At 38.7% G+C, this 21,809-nt stretch overlaps 1 protein-coding gene across 1 annotated transcript; it reads left to right on the top strand.

Annotated features, from left to right (window-relative positions):
* The first annotated feature begins 2,629 nt into the window (after positions 1–2,629).
* Positions 2,630–21,809, top strand: Patj (patj crumbs cell polarity complex component). The gene is made up of 16 exons (XM_074101755.1): positions 2,630–2,934; positions 3,184–3,340; positions 5,138–5,310; positions 6,058–6,187; positions 6,911–7,023; positions 8,595–8,737; positions 11,059–11,204; positions 11,578–11,655; positions 12,524–12,725; positions 13,382–13,537; positions 14,546–14,688; positions 15,759–15,944; positions 16,728–16,882; positions 17,220–17,355; positions 18,126–18,292; positions 19,605–21,809. The coding sequence occupies exons 1-16, from the start codon at positions 2,845–2,847 to the stop codon at positions 19,749–19,751; spliced, it is 2,322 nt and encodes a 773-aa protein (XP_073957856.1). The 5' UTR covers positions 2,630–2,844; the 3' UTR covers positions 19,752–21,809.

A 21,809-nucleotide genomic window follows, 5' to 3' on the forward strand; every position in this document is an offset into this window, starting at 1 on the left:
GTTTTTTTTGGCCCAATTTTTGCTTTGTTTTGCTGAGCAGATATTCTAACAGTTCACAAAAACACTGTTTTTTGTGTTATCACTGCAACTTCGTATTTTGCAGTCCTTAATGCACGTATGTTTTAGCACCTGAAAAAGATTAGGGTCACCATTAGGTAAGTTTCTATGCATATATTTTAGTTTAAGATCTATAGGCTTAGTACTAGATGTTAGGTATGTTCACAGTCAAGCTCATAAACTTGTGCGCAAAAATTTGATCTAAAGTATCTGAACACGCTTCTACTCTACGCCGTTAACATAAAATTCGTGTACAGATATTTTTGATCAAATTTTTGCTCACAAGTTTATGAACTCGACTGTACTACTGAATATGAATCAGTCGAATATTTCTTATCGTAAATAGGTATAATATACAAGGTGTTAATTAAATAGGACTGAAAACCAGAAAGTAGTTTGCTCAGAATCGAGAGTAGAATGGATTACACGATGTCTTGAATCAGGTTGAGTTTGTTTTAATTATTGTGCCCAGTCTAAAAATTACAAAAGCAACATGCGCCAATTAAAATTAATTTCTTATTTAGATATTTTAATGCTGGCCATTTTGATGTCAAGTTTGATTATTATTATTTTTTTATTCGACTGGATGGCAAACGAGCAAGTGGGTCTCCTGATGGTAATAGATCACCACCGCCCATAGACATCTCATCCTAGCCTATATACGTCCCACTGCTGGGCACAGGCCTCCTCTCAGAACAAGAGGGCTTGGGCCATAGTTCCCACGCGGGCCCAGTGCGGATTGGGAACTTCGCACGCACCATTGAATCGCTTCGCAGGTTTGTGCAGGTTTCCTCACGATGTTTTCCTTCACCGCAAAGCTCGTGGTAAATTTCAAATGTAATTCCGTACATGAATTCCGAAAAACTCAGAGGTGCGAGCCGGGGTTCGAACCCACGACCCTCTGCTTGAGAGGCGATAGGTCAAACCACTAGACATCTGCAACACCAAAAACCTAAAAATATCTTCTAAAAACGTCGAAGTGCAACTGACAATAAATACAAATTATGAAGTCCGAAAAAACCTGTGCGACATGCAGGTGGCAGACTGGCGCCTTGTTGTACAGGATAGGAACAATCGGCGGAGTCTTGTGTCGGAGACCAAGATCCACTTTGAGTCGCGCTGAGCCGGCGAAGTAAGTCAGTAAGTATGATCGTGGAGTTAGAAATAAGCAGAATTACTAATTTAGCAAAACCCGCGAATATTTTTTGAAATAATGAAGGTATCCGAAAATAAATTGAATCAACTAGTTTAAAATGAAAAAAAAAAAAAATTTTGGGGTGTCTGCGGTTTTCAGTTATTTAATTAACACCTTGTATATCAAGCTCATTTTTTTTAAGTACTTTTTATGATGACTGGCAAATATCGTGTAAATTTTCCGGAGAGGCGTTGATTCAATTTTTTTACTCTTTTTTTTTAAAATGTAGATATAGGTACTAAAGACACGTACCTATTCATTACATTTGGCATTTTAGTGAGAGATGCTGGACAAACCATTTTTTGTTTAAAATAATAAATGTTCGTGTCGTTTTTTTTTCTTAATTTTTTTTGTTGAGTGTTCTTACAGTGCTATTCTATATCTACCTACCTACATATATTATCCTTACCAAATTATTATTCAATCTCACCAATTACCAGAAAGGGGTGTAATTCCATTTGTGAGATTAGAAGACAACACTAAAGCGGCAATTACTCTGCGTCGTTCACCGAATGTGGTCGCCGAACTTGTTTCAAACGACTTCGGCGAACGACCGTCGCCTTTACATTAGTCTGCCCGTCTACTGCGGCGGCCATATTAAGGCGGTGGCAGCGTTCGCTCACCGAATGCGGCCGACTACCGTGTTCTTTGCACTTTTGCGGTCGCCGCATGCAGCATGCGGCAAACAACTCAGTGTAATTGCCGCTTTACAAATTGGTTAAAAAATCGCCACAAAACGTGCCTAACAGGGGGCTACTACAAAATTCGAACATCGAAGTTCGTACCGTAACGTCCCCCTCATCTCGTATTAACTTATTAATTCCTATCCTAGTCACATCCTTGTATTATACAAACCACGGATATTTTCTTTTGGTACTCACATGGGCAGTGGTGATCATTCCCCATCATATGACCCGCTCGCTCGTTTTCCTCCAATGGTGTCTAAATGAGTCGTATTGACCAAGGTCAAGATTCGCATGCTTCAATTTACGTCAAACGCTGAGTTTTAAAGTCTGGTCACAAATTAGGCTGCAAGGCAAAGTTCTTTAGCATTTACAGAAAAGCATGAATTAGAAAAAGTACTAAAAAAGTGTCAATGTCACATCGACGTCAACAGCAGGGCTACTACGAAACTCGAAGTTCGTGTCGTGCGGTCCCTCTGACACTTACACTATTTAATACGAGAGCGAGAGGGACGGTACGATTCGAACTTCGAGTTTCGTAGTAGCCCTGCAGTACTTGTCACTACTGTCAGTAGCAAAGAGTAGTTTGTGTTTGTGTACATTTGTACTACATTTTCTTTTCGATTTCGATTGAATTCAATCAGTCAAATTGGAAATAAAATCTATTGACACGAGCAAGTGACTCGTAATTTTGTTAATAATCATTAACTTGCGACTTTTTTTTAGTATAATTGTTTTGGGCTTATGATTTTGTTCGAGTTTCATGCCTGTTAGTGTCAGTGAGTGAATACCTGTTAGTGTCAGTCAGTGACAAAAAAAAGTATTTATTTGTGTCTGCAGGGTTTTTTTTAGAATAATAGAATTTTATTTACAACTATATCGTAGGATCTAGAGTCTAAAATAACAAAGATGCATTTAGGCGTAAATTTGTCCAATGCTCTCCAGCAACTGGAGAGTGTTAAAGCTGCCGTGGATCAAAGCGATGATCCGAAACTGAAGGTAATATTAACATTTTATAGCTTTTATAACAGACAGTGGACGCGCGGCGGTTTTATGGTCTTATTTAGTAGTTGGTTAGGCTAGGCAAATATGTGGTCTGTCCTAAAGTTGATTATCGTTTGGATTGATGATTCAACTTTAAATTTCGACTTTAGCGACATATTAATTTGATAGTATGTTGTTTAAAAATTGGTAGACCACTTATTTGGCTGATCAAACTTCATTAATAATCACTATGTTGAATTTTAGGCTGCAACCAATGATGACTTAAACATGTTGATAAGTTTACTTGAGAGCCCTATACTGAAGAGTATTGCTACGCTTCAAGATTCCGTGGGAATGCTAGGTACACAAGTAGCGCATCATCCATCCATATTACCTGGTGACTTCGATATAACTCCAGCAGGTAAAGTAATGGTGATACTTAACTAACCTGACCTGACCAACAAAAAGTTGTAAAACCCTCAACTTTGTCACTTCAGAGTTCAATATCTTATAAACGGCTAAACCGATTTTGATGAACCATGTCTAAGAACCATTGTTAAAAAACCTGATTTAAAATGAAAAAATCACATTCAAAGCGGTCCACCCGTTTAAGAGCTATGGTGCCACAAACAGACGGACAGACACACATAGCGGTCAAACATATAACACCTCTCTTTTTGCATTGGGGGTTAACAAAAATGGCATTAAAATAAACTGATATATATACTAAAATTCTGCTTAATTGTACTTTCTGACTGCCCCTCCTCCTTGTCAGCAAAAGTAAGCAAAGTTTTAACAACCTATGCTGATGTAGACAATGGTAAATTTTTCTAAGCTTTTTGGGCTGTGCTATGTTATTGTTATAGTCAGTCAATACTAGAAAAACAAGCAATATTAATTATGTAATTTTTATTCAAGCATATTAGGTAATTTATGTAGCCATGACTTTTTTTATTAATGTTTGTGATGAAACACTCATACACAATCAATATGCTAAGCAAAATTCCCCCCCAATCCCCCTTGGGGTTTCATATAATACTTGAATGACCCCTAAAAGGTGATTGGGTTGATTAGAAAATTCATCATTATTTTATTAGGCTAAAGAAATGCATTGTTTTCAACTTGTACCTGTATATTATTATTATTTATAATGTATACAGGCAGCTTATAGCTGATGTGTGCATATCATTGTTGACTTGTGTAATTGTCTTAAAATTGACGAATCAATTCGCCGCTAAAGGAATAGTGTCAAAAGCATATTGCCTCCTGAACACTATACTATAATAAAAATAGTTTTTAGGTGAGATAAACATGGTTAATTTATAATACGAATTTTTTAACAATATTTTGCCTTATGTTACCTGAAAAAAACATACTCCACAGACATACTCCAGTGACAATGGCAAAGTCAGCAGGGCTACTCCGAAACTCAAAACGAAGTTCGTGTCGTGCGGTCCCTCTCGCTCCTTCGTGTAAGTGTCAGAGGGACCGCACGACACGAACTTCGAGTTTCGAGTTTCGGAAGCAGCACTGTGGTTGTCAATGTCCGATCATTTTTATGGTACGGTTTTAAGGCTATTCTGCGTAGAATTGGAGTTATGCCCTTTTAATAAGTAAATATTGAAAAATTAACGCAAGTTAAATACAGACTCTGAAAGAAATTAAAAACTATCACGTAACAGTGCGCCAAATACACTGAACCAATAAAATTTAGGGCTCATTGTCTTAAAATTGTTTGTAATGTGGCAATTTTTTATTACTAGTTTCATTTACTTCCTAGCATAGGGTACACAAAATTACCCAAAATTTGTGGGTTAAGTTTGAAGTTAATGTCTAATCCTAATCCTTTTTGATTTGTCACATTGTACACCATTCATATTGTATATAAATCAATTCAGGGGTGAACAATTTTGATATAGTAATGGAGTAGAAGTTATTTTGATCATACAAATTGAGGACCTTGACATAGTCACATTTGATGTACAGTCAAGGGCAAAGATATTGACGCGGCCAAAGTTGCAAAAATATGTATACACAGCCTTAATGTTAAGTGCATAAAGTTGTGTATTACATATTTTTGCAACTTTGGCCGTGTCAATATCTTTGCCCTTGACTATACTAAAGCCTTATTAAAATATAAGACTAAAAAAATTGAGGACCTTCTCTATTTTTTTCTAAAATCTGGTAAAAGAAAGTAAATATTATGTTACTGCATCAGGTGAGCTTGCACTGCAGACCCGGAATCTGTATGGATCCCATGAAGGTGAGGAGGAGCAACGTGTGCCACAGGTGTCTCCACCACACTGCCTGGAATTTGGGTCAGGCTCTGACAATGAACGGATCCTAGGTCTTGATTCTGCTTCTATAGATTCCAATATGTCACCAAAGCAGGTAAGCTTGATATATTTCTAAATATGTATGTAAATTTTGGCATTTTCCTATTAAAAACCAATATCTGCAAGTATGGATATTTCATTTATTTAATTGACCCAAATTATTAATGCCATTTTTTTTTATTTGTGAAGAATTTGTTTCTCCCGCTCCCGCAAAAACTATCCAAGTTTCTGGGATGAAACTATTCTATTTTCGTCCTTCTCAGAGTCTCAGACTACCTCTGTAACAAATTTCATCTAAATCAGTTAATTAATGTAAGTGTGAAAGTTTAACATATAAAATTTTATTCACATTTATAATATTAATTAAGATAAATAACTTTGAGGTTGTAGATCTGCGAATTTAAATTCCATTGCATCAATTTAAGCTATGCAAGTCAGCAAATCACATGTTCTCACAAGTTACAAGGGTGACTCCACGGTGAGTCAATGTTTGCGATGCGAGAACCACCAGGCATTGACAGACATTGACAAACATACATTGATTTTGTTTATGTTAGCATTAGGAAAATGGTAACCAAATTAAACAAGTCTTTGTTAAAAACGCTTTTAAAAAAATAGTATTACATATGAAACCCAAATAATGTAAATGACCATTAATATCCTTGCTGTGACATTTTTTAAAAGTTATTTTGTCAATAAAAAGTCACGTCAAGACTGCATACCTTCTTTCTAATGCTAAAAATGAACGAAGTGTAGGTAGGTGTTTTTTTTTTTACATAATGTAATTAATATATTTTTTTAGGGCCACAGCATCTTAGAAATGTCCCGCAATGACGACTCTTTGGCTTCTGGCTCCCCCAATATCGTGGCAGGTGACTGGGCGCAAGTTGAGATCATAAACTTAGTAAATGACGGCACTGGGCTTGGATTCGGTAACTATTACTTAAAAATTCGTACGGTAAAACTAGCTAGATCCTTATATTCATATTCATTTATTCGCTTTAAGTGTGGATTACAATGGTCCTTTTTACTGATAGCAGCAAACTTGCTGTTTTAATTCCATTTTACCAGCCACACCTCCAAAATAAAATACCTTTTGTTAATTACACCATTATAATTTGTGGCTACAAGCAAATCAATAGCTTGTACAGTGAAATGCATATATTTCTGGACATCCTTTACATTTGCTAATCACTATTTACACACAGAAATAGTACATTACTGCAGAGGCCATGAAGTAAGGGATTGATGGACGAGTTCGGGGTAGACGGCCGAAGTTGTAGACGAGGCCGGATAAAACGAGTCCAGCAATCCCTGTTCTGGCCGAGGTTTGTATAGTGCTTCTCTCAAACAATGTAAGGAAATATTTCATCCATCCATCCATCCATGCATCGCATCGCATCGCAATATCGCAAATGCTTACAGAGTAGGTAGTGGTGGTTGTGGTTGGCTGTTTATAATTTTTCCTTTGTCAGTTTAATATTAGAAAGCAAATTTAAAAAGTTAGAGCAGCGAACAATAATGGATTTTCATGCATACTTCTTGGCCTAGGCCAAGAAGTTGTAGGGAGCCATAAATGAGAAAATTCATGTCTCCATTTCGTGACATTAACGCATACATTCCCGAGCATGTTTGAGAAAATAATCTTATTCTAGGTATAATTGGGGCTCGGACCAGCGGCGTGATTGTGAAGACGATATTGGCGGGTGGAGTGGCCGACCGCGATGGTCGCCTCAAATCTGGTGATCACATTCTGCAAATAGGAGATGTGAGTACCTATTTACAATTATATGCTGTAATTAATGTAAGGCACTGATTTTTTTGCTTGCAATCAATACATCACAATCAGCGTCATACTCGTATCTTCTCTTCCTCTCATCTTATCATTATCATAAATCTGATTAAATATGGCTAATCTCGATTCAGAGTAGTGGTCTAATTCACTAAATCCAGCTCCGAAATCGGTATCAATTCGGTACTGACTCCGACTCCTTTATTGTATACAGTTCTTTCGAGCGATCATTAATTTGTTTGTGGCAAAGGTTAAGTAATTCAGTTCTGTCCTATTCAACTTCACTTGGCTCGGCTTCTTACCGAGGTACTAAAGTAGAGATTCGTCTTAATGACTCTTTTGATTCTGTGAGTTACTTCACTTTGGCTTTATTGGCATACAGGGTCAGGGCGACTACTCTGAAATTCAGAGTTCGTATCATTCTCTTTACCCTCTTCGTGTCCTATTAAATGCTATTAGGGTGAGCGGGACGGCACGATGGATGGTTGGACGGTATTACCTGTAGACCGCGGACAAACACGGTTATCTTAAAATTAAAACCAGAACGCAAGGAATTTAATGTATCCGGATTAAGTCTTGCTGCAAGTCAGCGCTGCCATACTTTAATTTGTTGCTTTCTGTTTTTATAAGATTTTATTTAACTTCACCTTAAATATATGTTTGTTTGCTTAAAATATTAGAAGCTATTTTTGATCAACTTCCAGCGGTAAAATTGACTCAAAAAGGCATACATATGTAGATTGGATGCAGAGCAAGTGCAGTCAACAAAAGGTACAATCAGCACTAAGCTTGTCTTAAAAATTTCATTTTTAACTAACACTTATTTGTGTGTGTTATTGTAAATAATAGGAGAAAAAAAGTGTCTCAGGTTTTTCATATAATTTTGTGTTATCCATTACGCTGCCGCCATAAAAACGTGTATGAAAACGGTAACGTAATGGAGTAAAAAATATTGGGACCCTTTTTTTCTCCTATTACAATCGAAAGTGCTCCTGGTTCTGAGTAGGAAAACAAAATTTCACCCAATGTAAGAATAAGAATAATGATTGTTTTTTTAGAGTTTTTTTTTGTATTTTTTATTTCCACTCCAAATTTGTTACTTGTACGGTTATCCCGTGAAACCATATCGAAAATACAAACTGAGACATGGATGCACAGAAAAACCAGAAAAAGAGACCAGCACTGGGAATCGAACCCAGGTCCTCAGCATTCCGTGCTGCGTGCTATAACCCCTACACCACTGCTGGACAGGAATCTAGACACGAATTTTTCCTATGCATACATATCTCAGGTTGCTTATTTCTACTTTACGTACCTACTTAAGCAGCAGCACTAGCTGCATTTTTGAGAATAAGAATAGTTTCTTAAAAAAAAGGTCATTTCAACAACTTTTTCTGAAAACGCCCTCCTACAGGTAAAACCGTTCATAGACAATCTTTCCTCTGTACATATTTTCCCCTTAGTCCCAGGATTTCCCCTGCTTCATTTTTCTGATATTTTCTGTGTTACCAGCTAAAAGTACCTAAAATGTTATCTCATTGTAACAGGTGAGCCTAGTGGAGATGGGGTCGGAGCAGGTTGCGGGCGTTTTGCGCGCGTCGGGCTCCCGCGTCCGGCTCGTGGTCGCGCGCGCGGTAGACCCCGCCGCTGCGCACGCTACGCCTGCGCTGGCACCCGTCGTACCCGCTAGGTAACACAGAACGTAAACGAAATTAACAAAACCAAATAGTACATTATTGTAGAGGCCGGGAAAAAGCAATTCGTGGATGAGTAGTTTGACGGACGAAGCGTAGCAGAGTCCTTCAATAAACACGAATCCACGAATTGCCATTTCCGCTGAGGCATATATAGTGCTTTTCTCGAATAATGCGAGGAAATAAAGCAAAATTATTAAAATATTAAATGAAATCACTGGGCACGGTTTCAAAATTTAAAGTCTTTGCCCTTATACTTTCCCGCGATACTTGTTTTTTTTTTAATTACCAGACACGACTCATAATGCCATTTCGTTAGAAATAATAAATTAATAAAAAAAATGCATGAACTCAACAGAGTTCTAGACCACTATACTTATTTTCATCCTTTTAATTTTAAGGCAGTCGGGGGTTTTTGCCACAGTTTCTAGGAGTTGCTTATGAGGAGAAAAATTAAAATCAAAAATTGTGCAGAAAATAAGAATTGTATGCAGCAGTGCTCAGTAGATACAACACAAATTACAATGAAATATTAAAAATGCGACTTATATTTAACCGTTAAGCGATTACTATTCTGCACTGAAGCCGAAAATTGGTAGGCGTTGGTCCGCAAAGTCGGGTGAGACGCTCAAAGTCGGACGTAACGTTACAGGCGTTTTTAAGGAAAATGGCCTGTTTTATCTCTCTTCCTTTAAAATACACGTATACCTACATATTTTTCCTTACATTCTAAATCTGTAACCATAACTAAAACAAACATGATATACGCACATACATGGAAGACATAATATACGCACGATTGCGAACAGAGCACGAATAAAGAGTGGCTACTATACTGGCCATCACCAGTAATCGTCAAAGATTGGTTAGTCGTCGGTACATCAAAGAAATACGTTCTAATAGTCGTGCGCAACACAATCACCCATCATTCTGTCGCGCGCTACGAATAAATAATAAGCCAGGAAGCGTAACTTAGAACAAATTCCACACAAAAAGTGGCCATACCTAAAACCAAAACGACTTATGATTCAAATACGAATCAATTTCAAGGTTGCAAATAGACGTGCTTCCTGATTGGTTAAAATTCAGAAACAAAGCAGGGATTGGTTGGCTCGTGTGATGCAATGTCAGATGCACAAACTACATAAACAACTGGCGTTCAGACGGATCACTTCTTACATCTACGGTTTCAATGACGTGCCATATATTGATAATGACAGCTTGTTTTTAAAGGTAAAGGACGAGATTATCCATTCGGTTGTATTTTTTTGCTGTTACCTCAGAACTCCTTCATTTATGAACCGATTTGAAAAAATATGTTGTTTAGTTTGTACCTCTAATTAAGTCCCATAGGCACAAAATCAGGATCTGATGATTGGATCCTAAGGAAATCGAGATAACTCTTCAAATATTGTTGGGACACCTATGGTAATTTGGATATACTTATTTAGTTAGTAACTCGTGCATTGACTCTTGAACATCATCATTTGATGGAGTGGAACTAATGATAATGACAAGTGAAGACCACAGTTGACCACCGGAGTTAGGTACTACTCAATAACAAGTATTTCACGGGTTTCATTTCAATTATTTTAACACAGTTGCTCAGCAATTTATGCTCATCGTAATGCATATGGTGGAATGGAAAGGGTGGTGAAGCACCAGGACTTTTGAATAATGAACGTCTCTGCATCGGAAAAAGCAATCTTTCGTAAAAGGTGATGAGCAGTTGACATTAAACTATTGTATCTTATATTATTCACACTAAAAATCATGTAAAATATAAAGACTGTTTGTACCTATTGTTTGGGCGATACAGGAAAGAAGAAAGTATGAAGAGGGGTGAGGAAACTGTCATTTACATTATGTATGTGAGTCAAAGACCACAGACTTGATTTTGCATAATACTGACCATCTCCAACTGATAATGTATTTGAACATTTTATAATATAAATCTAATTTTACGACTACTATACTAGTGGAAAGTGATCTCTGGACATTTTAATTTTGCGTTGTTCCTGCACCGCTTCTTAACACACGTTGGCATGATAATTTAGAGCTGTTCACAATCAAAACTGCGAAAACTTGACGTGAGCTCACTTAAATTGTAAAATAAATGTCAAGTCAAAATTAAATGACGCGCATGCGACCTTAGCTTAGGACACTGTATCCATGCTTATATCGCAGTTACAATTCCTGACTTATTATTTGTTCGTAGGTCGCGCGACAGAGGTCGAGTCAAAAATATACACTGTAAGTTATAAGGAATATAAGATTAAGAATAGGATATGTGTGCTAAAGCTTTCATTTGTTCTAGACTGCTGTCAGACCCGGAAGGATTGGATCGCTATCTGCTAGAAACTGGATTTGAGCAAGTTTTCCATACGCAACCGACTCCTGTGCTGCACTCGACCGCTACTAGATTCGTCTTTGATAGCTCTGTAACACCACCCCCTGAGTCAGGTATGAATAATATACAAGATGTCTTGAAATTAATCCAGAATATTTTATCAGTTGGTTGGGCTAGTTCAACTGCATACCCCTGTTAACGTTAATCAGCATTTTTTAATTCGCATGCATTGATCGTTGTCCAAAAGACAACGCGTTCAAGGCGTGACTAAATTTTGAAACTAAAGGACTTCCAGTCCAAAACCTCTACACGAGTCTTTAATCAGCCTATGTCAAACAGTACACGTTTTACGGCTGATATGATGATGATAATGATCTGCTGAAATATTACCGCACGAATACGAGAAGTTCTAAACTTCATAAATAACTAAATAATAAAGTTAAACTATAAATTACTGACACCCCTAACCCGGTTTTAAATTTCCAGATGCGGAATCACCAGAGGTTGATAGATTTACGGTTCAGTTGAAGAAAGACGAGAACGGATTAGGCATTACCATAGCAGGTATGGTTAAAGATTTACCATTTATTTCTAGTAGACTGTCGCCTAGACACAGTTCAATCATTCACTAATGTGTCTTAAAAAAAACTATTTTAAAAATCTGAAAATTCGTTTATTGCTGTTCCGCGGAAACTTCAATTTATGGATAAAAGTATCCTTTGTGTTAATCCAGATAATGAACTATTTGTGTGGCAGTTTTTGTCAAAACGGGTACGTACACTACATAAATACGAAAAACTAAATTCCAAAAGTCGGGATCACGAATTTCAAAATACCGATTTTTATAATTACGAATATTCTAATAATCCTAATATGACTATTCCGATTCCTCATAAATCCGATTTTTATAAATCCGAAAATTAAAAATATCTAATTGCGATTCAAGAACCAACAGATCCGAATTTGATGCCCAAACTGATGCCAAAGTGCACTTCTAGTGACAGCTGTTCAGGACATCTCGATCGCTGCAACGCGCGTTTCTAAAACGTATTTTTAAACATCCCACGACCCCACGTGTAGCTCTTAAGCTTAAAACGCACTGACAGCGGTGGCCGGGGTGGGGCGGTGCGGCGCGGCGAGGAGGCGGTGCAAGTTGTATTCAACGCCAACTCTTTCATGTTAGCTCGAATATTACAACCACGGTACCGCCTCCGCGCTACGCCACACCGCTTCGCCAGATCGATGTGAGATCGATCGTCAGATCAGTGTGTTTCAAGCTTTAGTGCAAGAACGCACTATGCGGTTAACCGCGCGGTTTTAACGCGCCGTCTCTTTGTTGAGCGATACTTTGAAGAGGGACAGCGCGCTTAAACCGTGTAGTTAACCGCATATTGCCTACTTATCCTTAATAGCACGGTTATAATTTAAACAGGTTACGTGTGTGAAAAAGAGGAGCTGTCCGGTATATTCGTGAAGTCTGTGAGTGCGGGTAGCGCGGCGGCGTTGAGCGGGCGAGTGCGGGTCAATGACCGCATCGTGGCGGTGGACGGCGCCTCGCTGGCTGGCAAGTCCAACCAGCGCGCCGTCGACGCCCTCAAGCAGAGCGGGAACATCGTCACTCTGGAGCTGGAGAGGTAGCTATATCGTTCCAAATCACGGAAGAATAAAAACAAGTGTAAGTGCTATGTAGGTGCAGCGTGCGTGCCACAAGTAAGCGGGGCGGTACGCTTACTCGATGACGTAGGTAATTCTCAATTTATTAGTAAGTATTTTTCCAGCTATCATTTTTACATTCCAGAATTGAGACATACGGCATAATTACTGTAAAACAAGGAATGTCGCGACACTACTAAACGTGATCATACTCTATGCAATGTTGAACACGACTGGCATCGAGTAAACGTACCGCCGATTACTTGTGGCACGAACGCTGCACCTACATAGCACTTCCACTTGTTTTTATTCGTCCGTGTTCCAAATATATGTCAAGTAAGGGAGCGCAATCAAGGGAGTTTTATCGTGTATATTCGAGGACACACGAGGAAATGGCAAGGCAACGAGACACGCCATTCAACCACAACTCAATCCAAGTCAATCAATCAGTCAATGGGTATTGACTAGAAACTTGATACGAATATGTATTTTGGATGATAATTCTAAAACAGTCGACCAAAAGAAACTTGAATTAATTGGCATCTTTATAAAAAAAAAATATTACATGGGTCTGTTATTTGAGTAATACTAGACGTGCCACTGTTTTCAAGTCAACTGAAAACTGTGCTATTTCCAGGTACCTCCGCGGTCCGAAGTACGAGCAGTTGCAACAGGCGATCGCGGCGGGCGAGAGCGCGGGCGCGGCGGCTATCGTCCACAATCCCTTCCTACACATGCACCGCCCTGAGCCGGCGGCTTCGCATGACATACAGATGACGCTGCTGCACCAGAAGTAAGATGAACGGCTTGCTTTGTTTTATCCCACTGCTAAAGGAGGGCTATGTTTTTCGAGTGTATGTATGTATGTGTATTTATTTGGTCCTCTCAGTAGCCTAAACGGGTGGACGAATTTCAACATACTAGCTGTTGCCTGCGACTCCGTCCGCGTAGAATTCGTTTATTATCCCGCGCTAATAACAACTATCCTATGTCCTTCCCCAGGATTCAAAATTACCGTAACTGTATTGGGAGGGTGCGAAGTACTAGGTGGGGGTAATGAAATCTATTGCAGCGCTCATAGTGGCCAAAAGAAGAAATAATCTAGGCTCTGTCATCTGTCATACTCATATGAATCTGTCATTAACAAAGCAATTTGTATAGACTTTAACTACCTAATTTTAGTAATAGATGTTTGTGTTATGATGAAAGGTTGAATTATTGAACACTGTCCCTGTTTTGTTCTTAATTTTCTCTACATCTTGGACATGTCCAGCAACAACTTTCCTTGTGAAACGGTTTGTGGTTGAAATTTGATATTGATACTCACAAAACCTTTACCTTTTTGTTTTACAGTAAAAGTACAACTAAACATAAAGTAAACAAACCCTGACATAACGAAAATAAATCACACTTTTTGAATAAATTTTATTTACCTCATTTAATTTTAATTACCAAAAATTAATTCACAACCTTTTGTCCACCCAAATCACGGTATCGCAGTAATTTTGTACTATAAATTGATACGTTACCTATAGGTTTGATTTTGGTCACAATGTCGCGATGAAATTTCAAAACGTCAGAGCATCAGAGCCAAAAAGTGGCGGACGCTAGGTGGCGCTGATGTCGTGCACAGAGCCAATACCGAATTTCAGCTCAGCTACGCTTCGTCCGTCAAACTCCTCATCCACGAATTGCTTTTTCCCGACTATTATCTACCGGTGTTAGGGTGTCCAACTGTTTATACTCCATCAATATTTCGGTGAATGAAGTGCTAGCACTACATTTCTATGTTATCTTCCAGCGTGGAATCAAGCGTGGAAGACGAGACAGAGGTGTCGCCGCCTCGCACTCCGCCGGCTGCGGCGCGCGCGCATCCCGCTTTTGAGATGCCGCGCACGCACGAACAGAAGGAAACTATTAGAAGGAAATGGCAGTCTATACTAGGTATTTTTTTATTTCCAGTTGCTTATTGCTGCTTTTGTTTTGTACGCTTTTTATTTGTAAACGAAGACATATTATAAATCAGGTATTCCAGGTTTAATCAGAAATTCAATTATGTTCTTAAGTAAAGTGCATAAACAAACATGGCAACAATTTCATATGTAAATTTTTACAAGCTTTTATTTAACTAGCCCTGTTCGTTTATTTATTTAGGTCAAATCTTGCAAGTTAAATTTGACCTACTTTAGTCCGATCGACTTGAAATTTGGTACTTATGTATATCTGGTGACAATACAATAATCTGATAGTGACATCCTGGTAGTCCGGCCAGGATTGTCTCCACAGGACGGAACTCTTCAACGGTTAATGGCATCGACTTGAAATTTGGTATTCAAATGTAGTTTGGGTGACAATAAAAGTACAGTCAACAAAAAGTACAGTCAGCGAAAAAAGCTTGTATTAAAAATGTAATTTTTACCAAAAACTTATTCGTTTTAACACTATATACTGTCACTATATTCAATGTCAACGTCAGTCATCTAACAGTCAGTAGTCTAACGTCTGGTAGCATGATGTACGGTTGTGTTGCTCTGAAGATGCGCTCTGGTTGAGTTCGAAACGCGTCAGTGTAGTGTAGTGGTGGTGATAAATATATTTGTGTGATTTGTGTGTGTTCTTACATTGTGGAGGGAGGTGGAGAAACTGTATGAACACGCATATCTTGCTATCATAAGGTCGCGGGTGAGCAAAGAAATTCTTTCAGTTTGTCAGTCATCTTGCTTGTATTTTGATTTTTGACCCACTTTCTAGCTGTCACATTGATTTCAAATTCAGAATTAAATTTACCTATTGATGACTGACTGACTCGCCAACGCCCAGCTCAAAACCTTCATTCTAGGAGGCTGCAATTATGCATAGAGGTTGCATTTATGGCATAAACTTAGGATGGGTTTCTGGAAATTCGCACGTAATAAAGAAAAGACGGGATTTATATGTTCGATAGAGTTATCCTATCTCTTTAACTATGACTATTAGACACTTCAAATTTGGCAATATTTTAAATTGTTTTCCAGGCGACGATGTAGAAATAGTGGTGGGCGTGGTGATGCGAGGCGGCGGAGGGCTCGGCATCTCGCTGGAGGGGACTGTGGACGTGGAGGGGGGGCGGGAAGTGCGGCCGCACCACTACGTGCGCTCCGTGCTGCCGGAAGGGCCGGTCGGCCGCGCCGGAGTGCACCGCCCGGGGGACGAGCTACTAGGTAACCATAAAGGGCCCCATATACGGTACGATTCGTCTGTACGGTCGATCTGATGGAAATCGTGACGATTGATCGTAAAGAGCCATACAATGTCGATTCATCTTTACGATATTCATGATTGCATGGGATTTTGTTGCGATCTTCGACATCGTCTTCGATGAAGTAAATCGTTAACGATCTTGACATACACTATCGATTCGTCATTTCGATCGGTCTTAAGCGACGGATCGTACAGACGAATCGTACCGTGTATGGGGCCTTAAACACACATAGTAGAACAGTTTTACACACCTAATAATTTCCTCCCGTTGTACAGTCGCGAACAGGGATTGTTGAGCCACTTGCTTCTGTGTAATTTGGCCGTGTGAAGCGTAGACCAATTTTAGTAGCGCGGAAAATTTCGATCTGTCGCTGTCAAATTAAAGCGCACCAAAAATTACATTATTATTGGTCAAACGTATTCGGTACCATTTAGTACTTCAGTTGATGCTTGGCTCTAAACTACATAACATGACAAATAAAGGTAGTGTTTTTTTTTTCAAAGAATTATTATTAATACTAGCTTTTGCCCGCGACTTCGTCCGCTTCGAATTCTGTTATCGCGCGCTGTTCCCTCTGGAACTGTGCATTTTTCCTGAATAAAAAGTAGCCTATGTCATTCTCTGGCCCATAACCTATTTTTATGCCAAAAATCACGTCGTTCCGTCGCTCCGTTTCGACGCGAAAGACGGACAAACATACAAACACACTTTCGCATTTATAATATTAGTATTGATGTTCCAGAGGTGAACGGGCACCGTCTCCTGGGCATGAACCACTTGGAAGTAGTGTCGATACTGAAGGAGCTGTCCAGCGAAGTGTGCATGGTCTGCGCGCGGCCGCGGCCCGCCCCCGCGCCGCCGCTTGACTTGGCGCCGCCGGCGCCCACGCTAGTCAAGGTAACCAATATTACAGAGTACAGCCACGCATCACCAATATCTGACACAATTAAGCGTGCATAAATATCTGATGTGACTCTTTTTCTATGCACGCTTCACTGTGGCAGATTTTGATGGTAACTGTACCAACAGGCCTCGGCAGTATTGGAAAGGATTAATTCTAGTCTCACGGAATTTATTGTTACATACTAAAATAGAAACTGAATTGGAGATTACAGTCTGTTCATGTTTGTAGAACAATCGCTGGGCAATTTAATTAAAAAGAACCTCTCTAGCTAATAACGTCTTTGCTTTAGTCTTTTTGACACATTAAGAAGGTATGTGTTTATATTCTCAGGCGAAATCGGACGGTAGTCTGGCGGGCGCGGGCGCCGAGGAGGGCGGGTCGCTGTCTGCTGGCGGCAAGGTGCGCTCGCGCAGCCTCGAGCCGCTCACTGGCCTCGCCATGTGGTCCTCGGAGCCGCAGATCATAGGTACATATTGTCCATCGACTTGAGAGCATTAAAAACGTATCCATTTCATTTTTATCCGATATGCGTTCTGCTGCTACAGGTCGATTCACAAGAGCTGGCACGAATGAATTGAATGAGTGAATGATAATGTCCATGTGTGCATTACAAAATAATTAGATACAGGTTGATTCAAAGAAATAACCGTGTTGTCAGGACTATTAATGTACAGTCAAGTGCAAAAATAAGTATCTATTCGAACCACTCAAAAATATGTTACTACGGCCTTATTGCGTGGGAATAAGAGTCTGTGGTACTAATTTTTAAAACTTTGAATAAGTTCATATTTTTACACTTGACTGTACTTATTTACATAATATTAGGAGGCACCCGTATAGGCCGTATAAAAATGGCACTCACACAATGACAATTGACATTATTTTCGTTCAATTCTTTCGTTCCAGCTTTTGTGAATCGACCTATCACAGGCTTATATTGAGATTTCACGTAAACCTTTATGGTATCCTTTACTTTTATTATGTAGCCCGTGATGTCTGCTGGGGGCCTCCCAACCTACAATTTAATTCTATACTTTACGAATCACAGGGTAACTGGTTAAAACGTAATCATACAAATAATTATTCTTTCTAAAATATTTTCTACTTTTTGCTAAAAAGCTTTAAAATGCGTCTAAATATTGCACCCACGGTAATGAATGAGATTTCATTTAGTAGTCGCCTTAGTAGTCGAGTTATTCGAACCAACGCGTAATCAGCTGTACTTATTGTATTCAGAACTAGTGAAAGGCGAACGCGGGCTCGGCTTCTCTATCCTGGACTACCAGGATCCTCTGCGGCCGGCGCACACGCTGGTTGTTATCCGGTCGCTGGTGCCGGGCGGTGTGGCACAGCAAGATGGCCGGCTCATCCCCGGTGACCGGTTGCTGTTCGTCAACGATCAGGTATAAGGGTCAACTTACAACTTCATCATCAACAGCTTTAGTGTGACCACTACAGAATGCAACCCTCCTTTTGTTATGCCACAAATTTCTACCCTTGGCTTTCCTCATTAAGCCACTGCCAACAGCATTTTTAAGCGGCAATTACACTGCGTCGTTCACCTAATGCGGTCGCCGAATTTGTTTGAAACTAATTCGGCGAACGAACGTCGTCTTTACATTAGCTGTCCATCTACTGCGGCGGCCATATTAAGGCGGCGGCAGCTGTCGCTCGCCGAATGCGGCCGACTACCGTGTTGTTTACACTTTTGCGGTCGCCGCATGCTGCATGTGCAATTGCCGCTTTAAATAATACAACAAGATTAAACCTCAATTTTTAATCTCGTGTGATCATCCCAGCCTAATTATGTCCCACTGCTGGGCACAGGCCTCCTCTCAGAATGAAAGGGCTTGTGCCATAGTTCCCACGCGAGCCCAGTGCGGATTGGGAACTTCACACACACATCATTGATTTACTTCACAGGTGTGTGCAGGTTTCCTTACGATGTTTTCCTTCACCGTAAAGCTCATGGTAAATTTCAAATGTAATTTCGCACATGAATTTCGAGACACTCAGAGGTGCGGGCCGGCGTTTGAACCCACGAACCTCTGCTTGAGAGGCTATAGGTCAAACCGCTAGGCCACCACAATCTCGTGTGATACTGAAGTTTATAAAACGAAATTATTTTATTTAGACTGCTTCTCTACTACGAGCTACGTCGCCATTAAAACAAAAACAAGTAAATTAGAATCTACGAAATGTGTTTAGTGGATTTTGCAGTTTCGTGGATATTTATTTACAATTTATTTATTATGATTATGAGTAACAAAAATGAGATTAACAAGTTTTAATCAAAACCGAACAAACCGAACAAAAAATCCAAAACAAACATTAAAAAAAATTATGAGTAGTTTTGTTTTCTTGTAATATTTATTTTCATGGTGTATCCATATTAACATCTACATCGAGCTTTGGTTATAATGCTCAATGACGGCAGAAACCCTCACTCAGAAAAGCCTGTGCCTATAGAAAGAAAGAAAGAAAGAAAGAAAGAAAGAAAGAAAAAGTTGAATCGACAAACTTGTAGGTAGCATACATCAGGTACTTATAATTTATGTTTAATTAAGGTCTACTTAAAGCTAGCCGAAAGGGCTGGCAGCTCAGCAATGCTGAGGTACGGAACCACAGCGCTGATTTTCAGCTGCAGCGAAATAATAGGATAGTCGGGCGGTGTGGTGTACACATATATATTCTTTCTCAAATTATCTTCTTCAGAACCTAGAAGACGCGAGTTTGGAGCAAGCAGTGGCAGCTTTGAAGGGTGCCCCACGAGGCGTAGTGCGAATCGGCGTGGCTAAACCGCTGCCCCTAGTCGACGCGCCGCCGCCGTTGCCCGCCACGGCCCCTCCTCGCGCCGACTAAACATGGTAATCGCATTTAGCGACACGTAAAGACTATTGTAAATCATCTGTTTATTGCTGCTACAGTAACAATAAGAGGAATAGAAATGTCAACGTTTTTCTTTTCTTCGGTAATTTTTCGCTTAGCCTTCTATTAATGCGAACACGTTTCTTTGTGATTTCATAGAATTCACTAAATTGCATTACTCACTGGTGAAATGCAATCTTTTTTGAAGCATATTTTCTGCAGTAACTATTTATTTATAGCTCTTATTAACTTCACCTTGTATAGTCAACCAAGAAATGGATTACCGCCTTATGGTTTAATGTCATTTGTAGCGCTTAAAACGTCAAAGCCTATTTTCACGTACAAGTCAATATGACAATCAGCCTAATTTTTTATTGCTGAAATAGGAACTGATATTAAAATTGATAAAGCACTTTTTTAGTTGTTTATAAGTGGTGGTGATCTCTTACCATCAGGAGACCCTCTTGCTCGTTTGCCATCCAGTCGAATAAAAAAAAACAATTTTGTTAGTTTGCTTCAAACTTTGTTCGTCAATTTTGATCAACTTCCAGTGCTCGGATTCATTTGAATTTGGTATAAACATGTTGTAAATTAGATAAAAATGTATTTAAGTACAGTCAGCATAAATAATTTGTATATTTTTTTTACAAAATCTTATCAGAGTTATTAACTCGAACGGTTGACTGAGCCGAGGCAGTAAATATATTCTCTCTCTCTCTCTCTCTCTCTCTCTCTCTCTCTCTCTATTCATTTATGCTTTTTAACGTACCTGACATTCTACTACTCTAATTATATTGTTACAGACTTTTACATGCAAGAAGATTTAGTGTAGGACTAAAAGACAGTAAAGATCATAGTAGTCTATACGTGTGACTTTATTTTTAACTTCATCGTATTAGGCATGTAAGCTGGCAGAGGTTTCTGTATTATCATTATCAGTTATACTTTATACTTGCCTAACTGTCAAGTTATCAATAAAAATAATTTTAAAAGAACACTAAAAAAATATGCTCTCAATGTTTTGTATATTTTTCGAAGTAAATGGATAATCTTAAGAAATAGGTGCTTACGATTCTTGATTTTGTAGAAGATAACCTCTGAGATGATCCCATACGTAGGTACCTTCTCACAGTTTGCCATGGCAGTTATTGATAAAAAATAATTATAGACAGGTGTGAGCCATACGAATAGGCTTTCAAATATTTTCCGATGATAATAATTCCAATATCATTCCGGCATCTTTGTTGCGCTATAAAGATATTATTAAATTCCCCGATTATTATTTTTAACAATTATGTATAAATAAGGATCATTCATGCCTATCTAGTCGATTAATACCTGCGACCTAGATTAGATAGCTTTGGAATATTTTTTATTACAATCAGATAAGTGTAATAAAAATAATGACTGATGTTTTATCGTGTTTCTAGTTTTATCCTGAAGAATTTATGACATGTTAAAAGTTTTATTAGGGATTTACGCTATCAATTACATAAGGCAAGTACTTAAATATATTTTCTGTTATGCTAGTGGCCCGCTTCAGTTTTATAAATAAATAAATAATAAATAACGTCACTGTGTCTAAATCTACTTAAAAAGGACGCAGTTCTCGATTCGTCGGAATATTTCTGATCGCATAAACCGAGACGGCATCATCGATGTCTGCCACGTAAATTATCAGGAACTTATTAGAAAGTGGTGAAACAGGCCTCTAGTGTCAGAATTATTTTATGAACTCTTTCATGGACTTGTGTAGTTAAGAAATTTAAACCCAATCAATTAAATCAAGCTAAATGAATTTATGTACTTAGTCAATTATTTTAGTTTTAGGCCTTAACTTTATTTGATCATAATCAGTTGTTATCATAGTTTTGTAATCTAACTTGTAGCAACCAAGAAGTATTATGATTATGAATTACCAATTATTTTATGATTTCTATTATAATATTTTGTTATATAATATCATATATGACTATGTAAGTCTTCCCTATTCCAATTATATGTATGTATTGTGATAGGTTAGAACATTATATTAAATTTTAATGTAAGTTA

The sequence above is a fragment of the Choristoneura fumiferana genome, chromosome 18, assembly GCF_025370935.1.
Source record: "Choristoneura fumiferana chromosome 18, NRCan_CFum_1, whole genome shotgun sequence".
In the NCBI taxonomy this organism is placed as follows: domain Eukaryota; kingdom Metazoa; phylum Arthropoda; class Insecta; order Lepidoptera; family Tortricidae; genus Choristoneura; species Choristoneura fumiferana.